We start from the raw sequence: 16,341 nt of genomic DNA on the forward strand, positions 1-16,341 counted from the left end.
TTGTCAGCCAGTCAGCAGCTAAATCCAATCAGATGAGGTCACTGCTCATGTATTCAGACATTCACGGGTGCTGTGGCTGTCTGAATATAACAGGTTGCAGTGCAGATTCTTCTGTCCGTACTGTTTAGCGTGGATGGAGGAATGGAGATATTTCTCCTAGGGCTGGATGAGAGAAGCCTACAGATATACCATATTACTGGCATTAGTCATTGGTTGCACTGACCAATACTTATATACTTTTAGCACATGATTCCTGATTGGAAGCAGTAAATCCCTTACATTGTCTAGGCCAGTGTTTCTCAACCTTTTTTCAGTCAAGGCACCCTTTAATATTATGAACAGTCCCGAGGCACCCTTTAATATTATGAACAGTCCCGAGGCACCCTTTAAAATTATGAACAGTCCCGAGGCACCCTTTAAAATTATGGACAGTCCTGAGGCACCCTTTACAATTATAGACAGTCCTGAGGCACCCTTTACAATTATAGACAGTCTTGAGGTACCCCATTCTAAAATGCGAAAAACTATTCTAATAGTTTTATATAACACAGCAACATCCACACATGTAGGACACCCAACATTAGAGGTGATTTATTCTTCCAAAGCAAATACACTTTTGCACCCTGGTACCAACTAGTATTCCATTGTTTCTCTTCTCCCTCAGTTTTTCTCCATCACTGAGCTAATGTGACCCCAGCACTGATGGAGAGGGGCTGAGGAGGGTCAAACTAGGATGCTGTGCAGGCAGCTGACATCCTCTTCATCAAATGATGATGTCATTGGTTGTCAGGTCGCCGGCGGATAGGAGGTCATAATGGTGCACAATGAAAACCTGTAGCTTTGCGTAACTAAAAGGCAGGCTTGTTCCACCCTCTGCTTTGTATACAAGTTTTGGGCAATTTTAATACATTTTGCCAAGGCACCCCTGAAGAAACCTCACGGCACCCCAGGGTGTCTGGGCACCCTGGTTGAGAAAGGCTGGTCTAGGCATCTGCCATCTTTTTATTGCTAATTGTCATAGTAAAAATTCTTGTGTTGTGCAAATTCAGTATGCACATACCAGGTTGATAGAAATGTACAGTACCTTTGCCAAGCTTAGAGTTCCAAAGTATACTTTTCCATTGGCCGTGTAGTTATTGGGATTGAGGCATCATTCTAGTATGCAATCTGTCATATGGAGGGCCTGAGATCACCCGCCAGCTGCTTGTAAAAGTAAATCGTAAAACAAACACAATAGCTTTCTTCAGCCAAATAAAAGCATACATTCCATAGTCCTGGTATAATGAAGACCGCTCAATGTGACTCACCGCCAGTATCATGATCCCACCCTTGGATTTAGGGTTCCTACCTGTTTCAAGGCAAGCCACAAGAGTACAGCAAAGCAGAGTCTTAGTCTCCAGATAGTCCACACTTGTTCATAGCTATGGACTACTCCACACCTGCTGAAACCTTTTGGTAGCTTTTCGAGCCTCCCTTGCAGGTGGGTTAACCCTTTCAGGAGCAAAGTCCATGTAATCACCCAAAGTCTCTCCAAGCCTCTGAATTCCGGGTTCCAAATGAAGACTTACCAATCCTGAGAGAACTGCCAGCCAGTTCTCTCCTCTTCAACTAGACTATCTTGGCCCCCCTTACCCTGCATGGGTGAGAACCCCTGAGTATTCAACAATGTCCTAAAACCATCCTCCTTATAGGAATCACAACCCAAATAGTAGTTAGATGTTCCTCATCCCTGGCATCCTATACAATCCCTATAGAAAAAACTTTTTATGATCAGTGTAGAAAAGTTTGTTGAAATAATAGAAGTGTAAAGGAATCTTTCCTTGTTTGTTCATAAGGTCGTGAGGTCATCAGAAGCCTCCCAGCGGGGGCAACATCATTCGACATTGATGGACTGCAGGCAAACACATTGTATGTCATCGGGGTGACCGCTCTTGCTGGTAACACAGAAAGCAGTCCAGTGACCATCAATGCTCGCACAGGTAAGTTGACTTTTAAGGTACAGTATCACAGTTTTGTAAAAAGAACTTTCAAGTAAAAATCGAAAGCCAAAATTTAGATAAATAAAAACCTAAAATGGTTAAAACCCCAGTCAATTTTTTGCCATCTATACCTCACTGGGGAGATTTCTCCTCTTTTCCTGTCCTATAGATCCAATAGGAAGTAAGAAGTTAAAAAGTGAATCAAATTCTCTTTTAGACATTTGCCACCAGAACAACTCCTCATTGGAACATTTTACCTGTTTCCCTGTTCTGGTGAGAAATCATTTTTTTAAAATATCCCCTCACTTTTAGTCCCAATAATTAATATTAATTAAAACCTAACAGATGTTCTAGCCCTTTCACAATCTATCTAAACCTAAACCTATGGTGGGCTGGTGTCTTCTGATGCCAATCATGGTTCATTATCACAAATTATATAACATGGCAATTGGGGATTATTGGAAACACTGTATCCATGTTGACCAAGCAACTTTAAAATTGTTTTAGAATAGTAATTTTTTTTTATCTTGTATCCTAATAATCTTTACATAAATATGTGAAATAGTGGCTTTCCTTTGTAGTGCCAGACCTTGTTAGTAACAGTTAGAGGTTCTGAAGAAGGAAGGTGGGGGGATTGCTCTCTTGTTAGCCCATCTCGTTTCCATCTGATACTTTGTTATTCTCATCTCATCTGATCTCCATAGAAAGTGGCACAGTGGAAAAAGTCACCAATCTGAGGGTTCAGAACCTTGGAGAAAACACCATACGCGTGGAATGGAGCCCGGTCACCAGAGCCACAAACTATCGGATTACCTGGAGACGTAGAGACGGTACGTCACTCTTTCTCTACTTTGTAAATGCTGGTTGTAACAGATCCCAGACACCCACAACTGGGTATCTCCGTCAAGAAGCTGCTTCTCAGGCTCTGGAACACAAGACCAGTGACTCTGGCTATTGCTACCCCAAGATCCAGACGACACCAGATTTGAAGTAAACCAGAAGGTAGGCTAGTTTATTTCAACACAGATACAAGATATATACACTCAGGGGACAGTCCCCCCTCCCTGCATAATGACACAGGGTGGGGCAATCTACATTTAGTAACAAGAGACACACAGGTATTCAAACCACACCAGCAGACAGTCCCATCAGGTGGGAGGGCTGCTGGAGACACCCCCCACTAAGCTAATACACATAAACAAATACATCCCATAATAGTTTGCTCCCAAACCAGACAAACAATAGAACAATGGAATGCAGCCACACAACACCAAACAATCCACAACCCCCCCACCCCACCTATCTCCTAGACATGTCTAAACAATATTAGGACAGATCACCCTGTACCCCTAACAGGCACAGGGTGACTTACACATAATAGGGATATGGGGAGCTGAGACAGGGGTCTCCCCACCTCTCCAAAGTGAGCTGGGTTCCATGGGCCCCCACCCAAAGTGACTCCAGTCACACTGGTCTTCACGTTTCCAGCTCACACAATTTCAGAGGGTAAGGTGTAAGATGTTTAAGGATAACATTGGGACTGTGGAGTAACATGCCGATTTAGGCCAACTGTCCTATACCACCAGTCCTATCCAAGTGGAGAGAATAGCTTTACAGTATATCACACTTAACAAGATCAGAGGTGCCATTAAAAAAAAAAAGATAATTGAAGATGACAGTGCCGAGCAGAACCAGATTGCACATTTTACATTAGTACACCTAAAACTAACTGTTACAACAGGAGGGCATCTTGTCATCAGAAAAACACACATACTGATATGTTTTTATGCTTGGGAAAGGAAAGGTTCATTATAGCCACAATATTTTCTTTTGTAATAATACAATTGTACATAGTTACATAGTTAGTCTGGCTGAAAAAAGACAAAAGTCCATCCAGTTTAACCATAAAAAAAAAAAAAAAAAAGTTATAATCCTACACCCACAGTTGATTCAGAGGAAGGCAAAAAAAACCCAGCAAAGCATGATCTAATTTGCTAATGCAGGGGAAAAAAAATTCCCCTGAGAGGCAATCGGATATTCTCTGGATCAACTTTAGCTATAAATGTTATATCCAGTTATATTCTGTGTATGTAGGAAACAATCCAGGACTTTCCTACGGCAATCCACTGAGCTGACCAGAACCAACTCTTGAGGGAGTCTATTCCACATTTTCACAGCTCTCACTGTGAAGAAACCTTTCCGTGTTTGGAGATTACATTTCTTTTCCTCCAGATGTAAAGAGTGCCCCCTTGTCCTCTGTGATGACCTCAGGGGGAATAACTCTACACCGAGTTCACTATATGAACCACTGATGTATTTATACATGGAGATCATATCCCCCCTTATGTATTATAAATGGAGATCATATCCCCCCTTATGTATTATACATGGAGATCATATCCCCCCTTATGTATTATACATGGAGATCATATCCCCCCTTATGTATTATACATGGAGATCATATCCCCCTTATGTATTATACATGGTGATCATATCCCCCTTATGTATTATACATGGAGATCATATCCCCCCCTTATGTATTATACATGGAGATCATATCCCCCTTTATGTATTATACATGGAGATCATATCCCCCTTATGTATTATACATGGAGATCATATCCCCCCCTTATGTATTATACATGGAGATCATATCCCCCTTATGTATTATACATGGAGATCATATCCCCCCTTATGTATTATACATGGAGATCATATCCCCCTTTATGTATTATACATGGAGATCATATCCCCCCTTATGTATTATACATGGTGATCATATCCCCCCTTATGTATTATACATGGAGATCATATCCCCCCTTATGTATTATACATGGTGATCATATCCCCCCTTATGTATTATACATGGAGATCATATCCCCCCTTATGTATTATACATGGAGATCATATCCCCCCTTATGTATTATACGTGGAGATCATATCCCCCCCTTATGTATTATACATGGAGATCATATCCCCCCTTATGTATTATACATGGAGATCATATCCCCCCTTATGTATTATACATGGAGATCATATCCCCCCTTATGTATTATACATGGAGATCATATCCCCCTTATGTATTATACATGGAGATCATATCCCCCTTATGTATTATACATGGTGATCATATCCCCCTTATGTATTATACATGGTGATCATATCCCCCTTATGTATTATACATGGAGATCATATCCCCATTTATGTATTATACATGGAGATCATATCCCCCCTTATGTATTATACATGGAGATCATATCCCCCCTTATGTATTATACATGGTGATCATACCCCCCCCCCGTATGTATTATAAATGGAGATCATATCCCCCCTTATGTATTATACATGGAGATCATATCCCCCCTTATGTATTATACATGGTGATCATATCCCCCTTATGTATTATACATGGAGATCATATCCCCCTTATGTATTATACATGGAGATCATATCCCCCCTTATGTATTATACATGGAGATCATATCCCCCTTATGTATTATACATGGAGATCATATCCCCCCTTATGTATTATACATGGTGATCATATCTCCCCTTATGTATTATACATGGAGATCATATCCCCCTTATGTATTTATACATGGAGATCATATCCCCCCTTATGTATTATACATGGAGATCATATCCCCCCTTATGTATTATACATGGAGATCATATCCCCCTTATGTATTATACATGGAGATCATATCCCCCCTTATGTATTATACATGGAGATCATATCCCCCCCTTATGTATTATACATGGAGATCACATCCCCCCTTATGTATTATACATGGAGATCATATCCCCCTTTATGTATTATACATGGAGATCATACCCCCCTTATGTATTATACATGGTGATCATATCCCCCCTTATGTATTATACATGGAGATCATATCCCCCCTTATGTATTATACATGGAGATCATATCCCCCCCTTATGTATTATACATGGAGATCATATCCCCCCTTAATCTCCTCTTCTCAAGAGAGAATAAATTCAGTACAATATATGTTTTATTCCCACAGGGGTTGAAGTGTCTCGGCTGGTGACCAGGGATGTGACATCAGTCGATATTACAGATTTAGTGTCCGGGACCGTCTATACCATCTTTGTCTCAACACTTATCGGCTCAATCGAGAGCGAAACGGAATCTATCACTGCGGAAACCCGTAAGTCAGACCAAAATTTATACTACGTATTTCATAATATACTGCATATCTAAATGAATATTGTAAAACACACATACTGTACATGAATACAAAACTGAATTAAAAAAATCAATCATAGCAGTAGCATACACGCTAAGAACATTAATGTTTTAATATGTCGATTGTCCTACATTGATGCTTTTGGCATGCTGGAATCATACGTTGTTTATTCCTTGTCTTCATTTAGAACAACAGGAGGTTGGTGCTGTCACAAGCCTGCGGGTCTTTGAGGGCCAGAACACTATACGGGTGACATGGGTTGGTGTTCAGGGAGCCACAGCATACAGGGTTTCATGGAGCCCCGAAGACGGTAAAAATAATCTACCTAATTTCTATATGACTGATGTTTAATCTGCTTTTTATTTGCCTTCCCTTGTTCCTCCCCCCCACTCATCAACATGTTAATGAAGTATTTGAATAAAACTTTTTGTTTTCATTGCACACCTTATTTTAGACCCAGTGACATCATCACTGGGGCTCTGTGCTTTTCTCTGCAATGTAGGCTGATGGGCTGGGTTGGCAGGGTGTTGTACATAACTTCCCGAAGACATCACAGCACCCTGCCTCAGTACTATTCTCTTGTTATATAGGACACCCAGAATTTTCCTACACAACTGAAACATTTTCAGTAATAATATGAGATGAAACAAATGATAATAATGACCAGAAAAGAAACACAGACAGTGAAAATCATAGCTTTCTTTCATACTGGTGGGCAGTGGAGAAATCCTTCTTTAACATGTTGATGAAACCCTTGCATTGGTTATCAATGGAAGAAGGATCACCTGACATTGGGGGACAGTGGTAAAATGAACCTCTTACATTGAAAGTCAAAGGGAGAAGGGCTCCTGTACATCGCTGTTAAATGGAAGAAGAATTCTCTTACTATGATGACAAATGGGAGAATGGTTCCTTTACACTGCTGGGATGAATGCTTGTTACATTGGTGGTCAGTGGGAGAAAGATCCCCTTACATTGATGATGAGTGGAAGAAAAAACCCTTTACACTGGCAGTCAGTCAGGGGAGAATGCTCCTTACATTGTCGGTCAGTGGAAAAAAGACCCTCTTACATTGGTGGTCAGTGGTAGAAGGATCTCCTACATTGGTGGTCAGTGGTAGAAGGATCTCCTACATTGGTGGCCAGTGGTAGAAGGATCTCCTACATTGGTGGTCAGTGGTAGAAGGATCTCCTACATTGGTGGTCAGTGGTAGAAGGATCTCCTACATTGGTGGTCAGTGGTTGAAGGATCTCCTACATTGGTGGTCAGTGGTAGAAGGATCTCCTACATTGGTGGTCAGTGGAAGTAGAACCCTCTTACATTGATGATGAGTCGGAGAAGGGCCCAATGACATAGGCAGTCAGAGGGAAGAATGCTTCTTACTTTGGTGGCCAGTGTCAGAGGGACTCCCTTTCTTGGGTGGTTAGTGAGAGAAAAGCCCCTTAAGAATGGGAGAGGAGCCCCTTTACATATGTGGCCATTGGGAAGAATACTCCTTACATTGGGGGTCATTGGAAAGAATGCTCCTTACACTGGGGGTCATTTGGAGAATGCTTCTAACATTGGTGGTCAGACGGAAGAATTTTCCTTATATTGGTGTTCTGAGGGAAAAATGCTCTTTACATTGGTGGTCAGAGGGAAGAATGCTCCTTACATTGGTGGTCAGAGAGAATAATGCTCCTTACATTGGGGGCCTGAGGGAAAAATGCTCTTTACATTGGTGGTCAGAGGAGAAGAATGTTCCTTACATTGGTGGTCAGAGAGAAGAATGCTTCTTACATTAGTGGTCAGAGGGAAGAATGCTCCTTACATTGGTGGTCAGGGAGAATAATGCTCCTTTCATTGGGGCCAATGGGAAAAGGACCTTCTTACATTTGTAGTCAATGTCAGAACCACTTTACATTGATAATGAACAGAAGAAGAGCTCCATTGCACTGGTGGAGGGAAGAATGCTAATTATTTTAGTGGTCAGTGGGAAAAGGACCCTCTTACATTTTTGGTCAGTGGTAGGTGGACCCCCTTACAATAATGATGAGTGAGAGAAGTGCCCTTTTACACTGGCAGTCAGACCAAAATATTGGTGGTCAGTGAGAAAAGGACCTTCCTACATTGGTGTTCAGTGGGAGAAGAGCTGCCTTACATAGGTGATCTGCTGGAGAACGACTCTTACATTGAAGAGGAAAGGAAGAAAAGCTCTGTACCTTGGTGGCCAGTGCGAAGAACGCCCCCTCCCTTACAGACAGCTAAAAAAGATCAGTAGTTACTTGTCTGAGAGGCAGAAGTTGTTAATTACTCAAGGAAGCCCTAGCAACCTCTGGCAGAACCCTAGAATTCCGTGGAGCCCTGGTTGAGAGAGGCTGGTGTAGAGGGTGAGAATTGCTTTCATACCATTTTTTTTAATGCAGGGACCAAAGAAATTTTTTAGAATTGAAATATTAATAAGCAATGAGCAGTGATTGTATGTATCAGTACTAAAATGCCCATCTGTTCCATCACTAGGTGGTCCAGAACAATCCAGGGAGGTGCCAGGAAACACTAATTCCTTTGAGCTGGTCAACCTGACTCCAGGTATACGATACACTGTGAAAGTCACGGCACTGGTGGGCGACCGGCAGGGGCAACCAGTCAGCACAAGTGTCACCACCCGTAAGTAGCACCCCCTCACAGTGAAAACAGAAAAAGAGAAACTCCATGATCTCCCAAAGGAGTAAAGAATTTCCCACCAACGTAACATAAAAAAAAACATGTTTGTGTCTTTTGCCTTGCTCAGCGGACATCCCCGTTGTGAACCCCGTCAGAGATCTCCGGGTGATAGATGTAACACGCCAACGGGTTAGGCTGACATGGTCGGTGGTCCCTGGAAGTTCTGGCTATCGGATTTACTGGAAGCGGGTGGATGGTAAGGACATTTATTTTTAGAGTTTTAGAAAAAAAATCAAATTGAGCTAAAGTGAGGTTACTTATCAACTACCTCAGTTTAGGAACATGGCAGGGCTAATGTGTAGATTATATGATCTCCTAAACCTGGTTTGTGTCTGCCCTACTTCAAGATAAATTGTCCATTGGTTCATGCAACTGCTGTCCCCAACATGTGGTTACATTCACTTCACTTATTATTTAGAGGTTTTTATATACACTGTGTGCACAAATATTAGGCAATTGAGTATTTTGACCAAATCCTCATTTTTATGCATATTGTCCAACTCCAAGCTTTATAAACTTGAATGCTTATTGGATGTAAACAGATCAGGTGATGTGTATTTGTGTAATGAGGAGGGCGTGGCCTAAGGAGATCAACACCCTATATCACGGTGTGCATAATTATTAAGCAGCTTCTTTTCCTCAGGCAAAATGGGCCAAAAAAGAGATTTAACTGACTCTGAAAAGTCAAAAATGATAAAACGTCTTTCAGAGGGATGCAGCACTCTTGAAATTGCTAAGATATTGGGGCGTGATCCCAGAACCATCAAACGTTTTGTTGCAAATAGTCAACAGGGCTGCAAGACACGTGTTGAAAAAAAAAGATGCAAATTAACTGCCAAAGATTTGAAAAGAATCAAACATGAAGCTACCAGGAAGCCATTATCCTCCAGTGCTGTCATCTTCCAGAACTACAACCTACCTGGAGTGCCCAGAAGTAGGAGGTGTTCAGTGCTCAGAGACATGGCCAAGGCATGGAAGCCTGAAACCACCACTGAACAAGAAACATAAGTTGAAATGTCAGGACTGGGCCAAGATATATCTGAAGACAGATTTTTCAAAGGTTTTATGGACTGATGAGATGAGTGACTCTTTGCAGACCAGATGGATGGGCCCTTGGCTGGATCAGTAACGGGCACAGAGCTCCACTTCAGACGCCAGCAAGGTGGAGGTGGGGTACTAGTATGAGCTGGCATTATTAAAGTGATCCCAGAACCATCAAACGTTTTGTTGCAAATAGTCAACAGGGCTGCAAGACACGTGTTGAAAAAAAAAGACGTAAATTAACTGCCAAAGATTTGAAAAGAATCAAACATGAAGCTACCAGGAAGCCATTATCCTCCAGTGCTGTCATCTTCCAGAACTACAACCTACCTGGAGTGCCCAGAAGAAGGAGATGTTCAGTGCTCAGAGACATGGCCAAGGCATGGAAGCCTGAAACCACCACTGAACAAGAAACATAAGTTGAAATGTCAGGACTGGGCCAAGATATATCTGAAAACAGATTTTTCAAAGGTTTTATGGACTGATGAGATGAGTGACTCTTTGCGGACCAGATGGATGGGCCCTTGGCTGGATCAGTAACGGGCACGGAGCTCCACTTCAGACGCCAGCAAGGTGGAGGTGAGGTACTAGTATGAGCTGGAATTATTAAAGTGAGTCAGCTGGACCTTTTTGGGTTGAAGATGGACTCAAGATCAACTCCCAAACCTACTGCCAGTTTTTAGAAGACATTTTCTTCAAGCATTGGTACATTAAAAAGTCTGCATCTTTCAAGAAGACCATGAAATGTATGCAGGGCAATGCTCCATCACATGCATCAAAGTACTCCACTGCGTGGCTAGCCAGTAAAGGCCTTAAAGATGAAAGAATAATGATATGGCCCCCTTCCTAACCTGACCTAAACCCTATTGAGAACTTGTGGGCCCTTCTTAAACGGGAGACTTACGGTGAAGGAAACCAGTACAGCTCTCTGAACAGTGTCTGGGAGGCTGTGGTTGCTGTTGCACTAAATATGTTTGTCAGCAGATCAAGAAATTGACAGATTCCATGAATGGAAGGCTTATAACTATCACTGAAAAGAGGGTTAGCTATATTTGTCACTGATTGTTTTCTCTCTTAAATGTCAGAAATGTTTATTTGCAAATTTTGAGTTGTTTGTTTATTATTCTCACTTTAACAGATAAAAACAAGTGAGATGGGAAAAGTTTTGATTTTAATTTTTTTTTGTGCATAATAAATCTGCACACTAATAGTTGTCCAATAATTGTGCACAAGAAAGCCAAATCCTCACTTTTCCTTTCATAAATTTCCCGGTTTGAGGTTTATTAATATTTTGGATTGACCGAGAGCACCGGAGTTGTTAAATACTGAAATTTGATCCTCAAAATTCAACTTGACTAATAATTGTGCACACAGTGAAGTCGACAATTTACACAGTTCTTTAACCACTTGAGCTCCAGAGGATTTACCCCCCTTAATGACCAGGCCTCTTTTTGCTACTCGGCGCTGCACTAATTCAACTGATAATTGTGCGGTCATGCAATGCTGCACCCAAACGAAATTTACGTCCTTTTTTTCACACAAATAGAGCTTTCTTTCGGTGGTATTTGATCATCTGTGCGCTTTTTATTTTTCATGCTATAAACAAAAAAAGGCCAAAAATTTTGAAGAAAAACAATATTTTTTACTTTCAGCTATAAAAAATATATAGTAAACTCAAAGTTGGTTATAAATTTAGGCCAAAATGTATTCTGCTCCATGGTTTTGGTAAAAATAATCCCAATAAGTGTATATTGATTGCTTTGTGTGGAAGTTATAGCGTCTACAAACTATGGTATAAATACTGCAATTTACTCCATTTTTCTGCTATACAGCGCTGCGCTAGATTAACGGACAATTGCGCGGTCATGCAATACGGTACATAAATGAAATTTACATCCTTTTTTTCCCCACAAATTGAGCTTTCTTTCGGTGGTATTTGATTGCCTGTGCGGTTTTTATTTTTTGCGCTATAAAAAAAAAAAGGCTGATAATTTTGAGGAAAAAAAAACAATATTTTGGACTTTTTGCTATAAAACATGTCCAGTAAAAAAAAAATGCAAAAATAAAATTTAGTCATAAATTTCTGCCAAAATGCATTCTGCAACATGTCTTTGCTAAAAAAAACCCCCAATACGTGTAAATTAATTGGTTTACGTGAAAGTTATAGCGTTTACAAATGGCGGGAAAGATACTGGGATTTTTAGGGTTTTTTTATACTAATAATGGCGGCGATCAGCGAATTATGGCGGCGATCAGGGACTTATGGCAGCAACCAGCGACTTATGGCGGGACTGCGGTACTGCAGCGGACATTCTGACATTGGGGGGTACTGACATGGGGTCACTGACATCCCCAAAAACACTAATACAGTGATCAGTGCAAAAAAAAAAACACTGACACTGTACTAATGGCACTGGGGAGGAAGGGGTTAACTTTATTTAGCAGGGAAGGGTTATAGGAGTGAGGGTAGTGTTTTACTAGGGGGCGGGGTGTGTACTGGGCGGGACAAGGATGATTGAGAAAGAGAAACTGTTCTTTCTCGATCAGCTCATCCTCGAGCTGACAGGGAAGTGACAGACAGCACAGCTACTTCAGCTGTGCTGTCTGTCACTGTTTGCCGCCGATCGCCGGGAAACAGCCGCTAAGGAGCGGCTGTGACCCGGCGACTGACATCTGTGGCGGTAATCCGCGGGACAGATAGGGCGGCGGCACGCCTTGCGCGCCCCCTATTTGTTTACAAAACACACGTTTTAAAACGTGGTTTTGCCTGCGAGTGCCGCCCTGCCGCCGTATATGTACAGTGGCTGGGCGGCATGTAGTTAAATACTGTACAGTCATACCTATGATAAACATAAGTTTCTGTGGTCGATCTGGCTCCTTTTCTCCTCCTCTTCAACTCTCCGAGATATATGTTCCCCTGTTGCGCCCTAGTGTAGTTGAGCCTCGCTCCCCCGACTCATTTTCATTTTGGCTTGTCTGCCGGTTGGGCCCTGCGGTCCGTGCCGGGATGAGGGCGGCAGAGTCGCTTCAGTGGGATACAGGTGGGGAGCCACCTTGATTCTGCTTTCTGCCATTCCTGTCTCCTAATCCCCTCTCTTCTCTTTCTTCTCCTCCTTTGCTATCCTTACCACTGGCTTCCCCCTTTTTTTTTTTTTTCTTCTCCCTTCTCTTTCTCATATTATTCCATACATCTTGCCCAGGGATCAGGGGCAGACTGACAACTCATGGGGCCCCTGGGCAATAGGGGATCATGGGGCCCCTGTGTCCTTGCTCAAACTCAAAAAAGCCTATGAAAAAAGTACCAGGGGCATCTCATGGGGCCCCCTACTGACCCCGGGCCCTCGGGCACTGCCCAAGTTTCCAAATGGTCAGTCCGCCCCTGCCGGGGATACACTCCTGACACTATGTTTTGTTATATCTCCATAATATGGGTTTTTGATCCTTCTCTCTTTCTGTTGTACTGCATCATTTTCATCCATCCACATGGATCATAGCAGCACCTGTGATGTTTTTCTTTTTACTTACTTGTACATGTTCTTTTTATTTCCCATGCTTTGTCTGTTACATTTGTGCAAAATAATAAAGACAAATTTGCCTTTAAATACTGTACAGTCACACCAGTCCCTGCCCTGAAGGAGCTAATAGTTCTCATAGGAGCCAAACACTAGTAGAATTTCATTTGAAATGCTTTGTTTTAAGAATGTTTGCTTGATTTTCTAATCATTAGTTGGGTCCAATTGTTCATTTTGTACCGCAATGACAAGAAAATGCAGAAGCAGGATGGAATTTTTTTCTTGACTGAATGAATTTTCAGCAGTGAATGTAGTGTTTGTTCTATAATGTCCATTCGTTCCTAAACTCATTCCTAAACTCAATTTTGAAGTGCTTTCAAAACATTTGTCAAGTCGTCAAATGTATTGAAAATTTTTGTATGAATGTTCAATCAAAAATGTACTAGTGTATGGCCAGCTTAAAGTAGAGCTTCGCAGACTCTTCCCCCATCTAATGAATTTGGGTGTTTTCTTTTTCTGGGAGTGGGCACCATTTTCTGACCGGTACCAGTTCCTAATTCCACAATTCTTACCTAGTTGAGAATTCCATTGGCTTGACCTGCCCCTGACAAATATGCAGAAAAATAAAAGAAATCAGGAAGGGGGCTAATACATTTTCTCAGCACTGTACATACCATCCCTGTGGGATCCCTCTAGAGCAGGGGAAGGCAACCTGCGGCTCTCTAGCTGTTGTGGAACTATATTTCCCATGAGGCATTGCAACATTACAAAACTGACAGTTACAGCTATGACTTGCAGAGGCATGATGGAATTTGTAGTCCTGCAACAGCTGGAGAGCTGCAGGTTGCCTACCCCTGCTCTAGAGGCTAGAAATCACTGAAATTGGCATTCCTGTTCCAGTGATCTCCATGATCTTCCAGATCCCAGGTTCCAGCCTCAAGGAAACTTGCTGTATTCAGTGTTATACAATCATCTCATATGATTATAATCGCCATCTGGTGGCCAAAATTCCTATTTCCCCCGATTGAGGTATTCAAAAACAAGTACAGCATTATGGCCACTAGATGGTGCTTACAATCATGCCGGATAATTCTATATGGAGTTGTGAGGTTGTGGATCACATTATTTCCATGAGTTTTTATACATGGGCCCAGGGCTGCTGTTAGAAACCACAGGGCCCCATACAGCCCCCTCAAAAAAACAAAACAAAAAACAGTTTACTATGCTTCATGTATGAATGAACACAATGAGTGATTGGCACCGATCCCTCATTGCCTTCATTCGGGAAAGTAAGAGGCTGGTAAATGTGACATATTTACCGGACTCTCTTCCTTCAGCCTCCATCCAGAAGGATCCTACTGTGTGCTTGCAGCTGCCGGTGGAAAGGAGAGGAGGGAAGCCAGCAGCACTGCAGGGGTGGGGGCACACAGGGGGGCGTGGGCAGCAAAGGAAAATGTATGGTGCACAGGAAGGGTGATGGGTGCGGTGGGGGGGTAATTATTGGAATCAATCTCTGCAACAGATAAATGCCAGCAAAAGGGAGAGGAGAAGAGGGAAGCAGGCAGCACTGCAGGGGTGGGGGAACACAGGGGGGCATGGGCAGCAAAGGGAAATGTATGGTGCACAGGAAGGGTGATGGGTGCGGTGGGGGGGGGTGAATTACTGGAATCAATCTCTGCAACAGATGAATGCCAGCAAAAGGGAGAGGAGAAGAGGGAAGCAGGCAGCACTGCGGGGGTGGGGGCACACAGAGGGTGCGTGGGCAGCAAAGGGAAATGTATGGTGCACAGGGAGGGTGATGGTGCGGTGGGGGGGGTGAATTAATCTCTGCAACAGATGAATGCCAGCAAAAGGGAGAGGAGAAGAAGCCAGCTTTCAGCTGCTGCAGAGAGCCATACAGGGGATCGGTTCCAGTATTTGACCCCGCCGTGCAGATCACCCTCCCTGCCTACAGATCTGATTCACCCAGCTGCCTGGGCCCTGTGCAGGAGGACTGGTGGTACCCCCTTATCCAGGGCCCTGCATAGGCCCCAATGTGTTGGTGCATCATCCTACTTAGCAATTGTATAGTTTAGAAACATTTCTCCTTGTGTAAGCTTTGTAAATATTTCTTACAGGTGGTCCGGAAACGAGTCGCTTGGTGTCCGGAGATGTGGGATTTCATGACATTGACAACTTAATTTCCGGTGCTCGCTATCAATTTCGCATAGCCTCATTATCTGGAAGTCAGGAAAGTGAATCTGTAACCGCGTTGGCAAACACCCGTAAGTCTGACGTCTAATTTTACTGACTAGGCTCCATGAACTCAGCGCAGGGATGGTGGGGACCCCTCATAATGGGCTCAGTGGGTGTACAGACCTGGGAACTCAGCACAGGGGTGGTGGGAACTCCTCATAATGGGCACAGCAGGTGTACAAAGCCAGGAACTCATCACAGGGATGGTGGGAAGCCCTCATAATGGGCACCACAGGTGTACAGACCCGGGAACTTAGTGCAGAGATGGTGGGAACCCCTCATTATGGGCTCAGCGGGTGTACAGACCCAGGAACTCTTAGATCTCACCAATAGAATCTCCAGGAGGTAGATGAAACTAAGACTGTGTATTGGATAACATGAAATCTTCTAATTGATGATCTGTTTCTTGTACAGTTTGTGGAAATGGAAGATTGGACATCGTCTTCTTGGTGCACACCACACAGGACAACCAGTATAATGAAGAGGAAATTAAAAGATTCCTTTCTCGGGCGATCTCCTCAGTTGGACCACTGGGATCAAATGCCACTCAGGTAACTCCGTAGCTGATACAAGAAAATCCTTATATGCTGCAGCTGCCAACGTTTCCCCGATCTATCCAAATTCTAAAACAAAAACCTGAGGCTTTCAAGCTGAAGTTTA

At 42.8% G+C, this 16,341-nt stretch overlaps 1 protein-coding gene across 3 annotated transcripts in view; it reads left to right on the top strand.

The window, feature by feature from the left end:
• Nucleotides 1-16,341, top strand: part of COL7A1 (collagen type VII alpha 1 chain) — a 299,769-nt gene that overhangs the window by 112,489 nt on the left and 170,939 nt on the right. For all 3 annotated transcript variants that reach the window (XM_089684078.1, XM_089684079.1, XM_089684077.1), the window contains exons 20-27: nt 1,836-1,979; nt 2,684-2,809; nt 6,008-6,151; nt 6,378-6,500; nt 8,690-8,836; nt 8,961-9,089; nt 15,564-15,710; nt 16,096-16,232. In XM_089684078.1, coding sequence (XP_089540204.1) covers nt 1,836-1,979; nt 2,684-2,809; nt 6,008-6,151; nt 6,378-6,500; nt 8,690-8,836; nt 8,961-9,089; nt 15,564-15,710; nt 16,096-16,232 — 1,097 coding nt within the window. The remainder of the gene's footprint in view (nt 1-1,835; nt 1,980-2,683; nt 2,810-6,007; nt 6,152-6,377; nt 6,501-8,689; nt 8,837-8,960; nt 9,090-15,563; nt 15,711-16,095; nt 16,233-16,341) is intronic.

The sequence above is a fragment of the Staurois parvus genome, unplaced genomic scaffold (assembly GCF_062004578.1).
Source record: "Staurois parvus isolate SC_StPar_1 unplaced genomic scaffold, SC_StPar_1.0 ptg000335l, whole genome shotgun sequence".
Taxonomy (NCBI): domain Eukaryota; kingdom Metazoa; phylum Chordata; class Amphibia; order Anura; family Ranidae; genus Staurois; species Staurois parvus.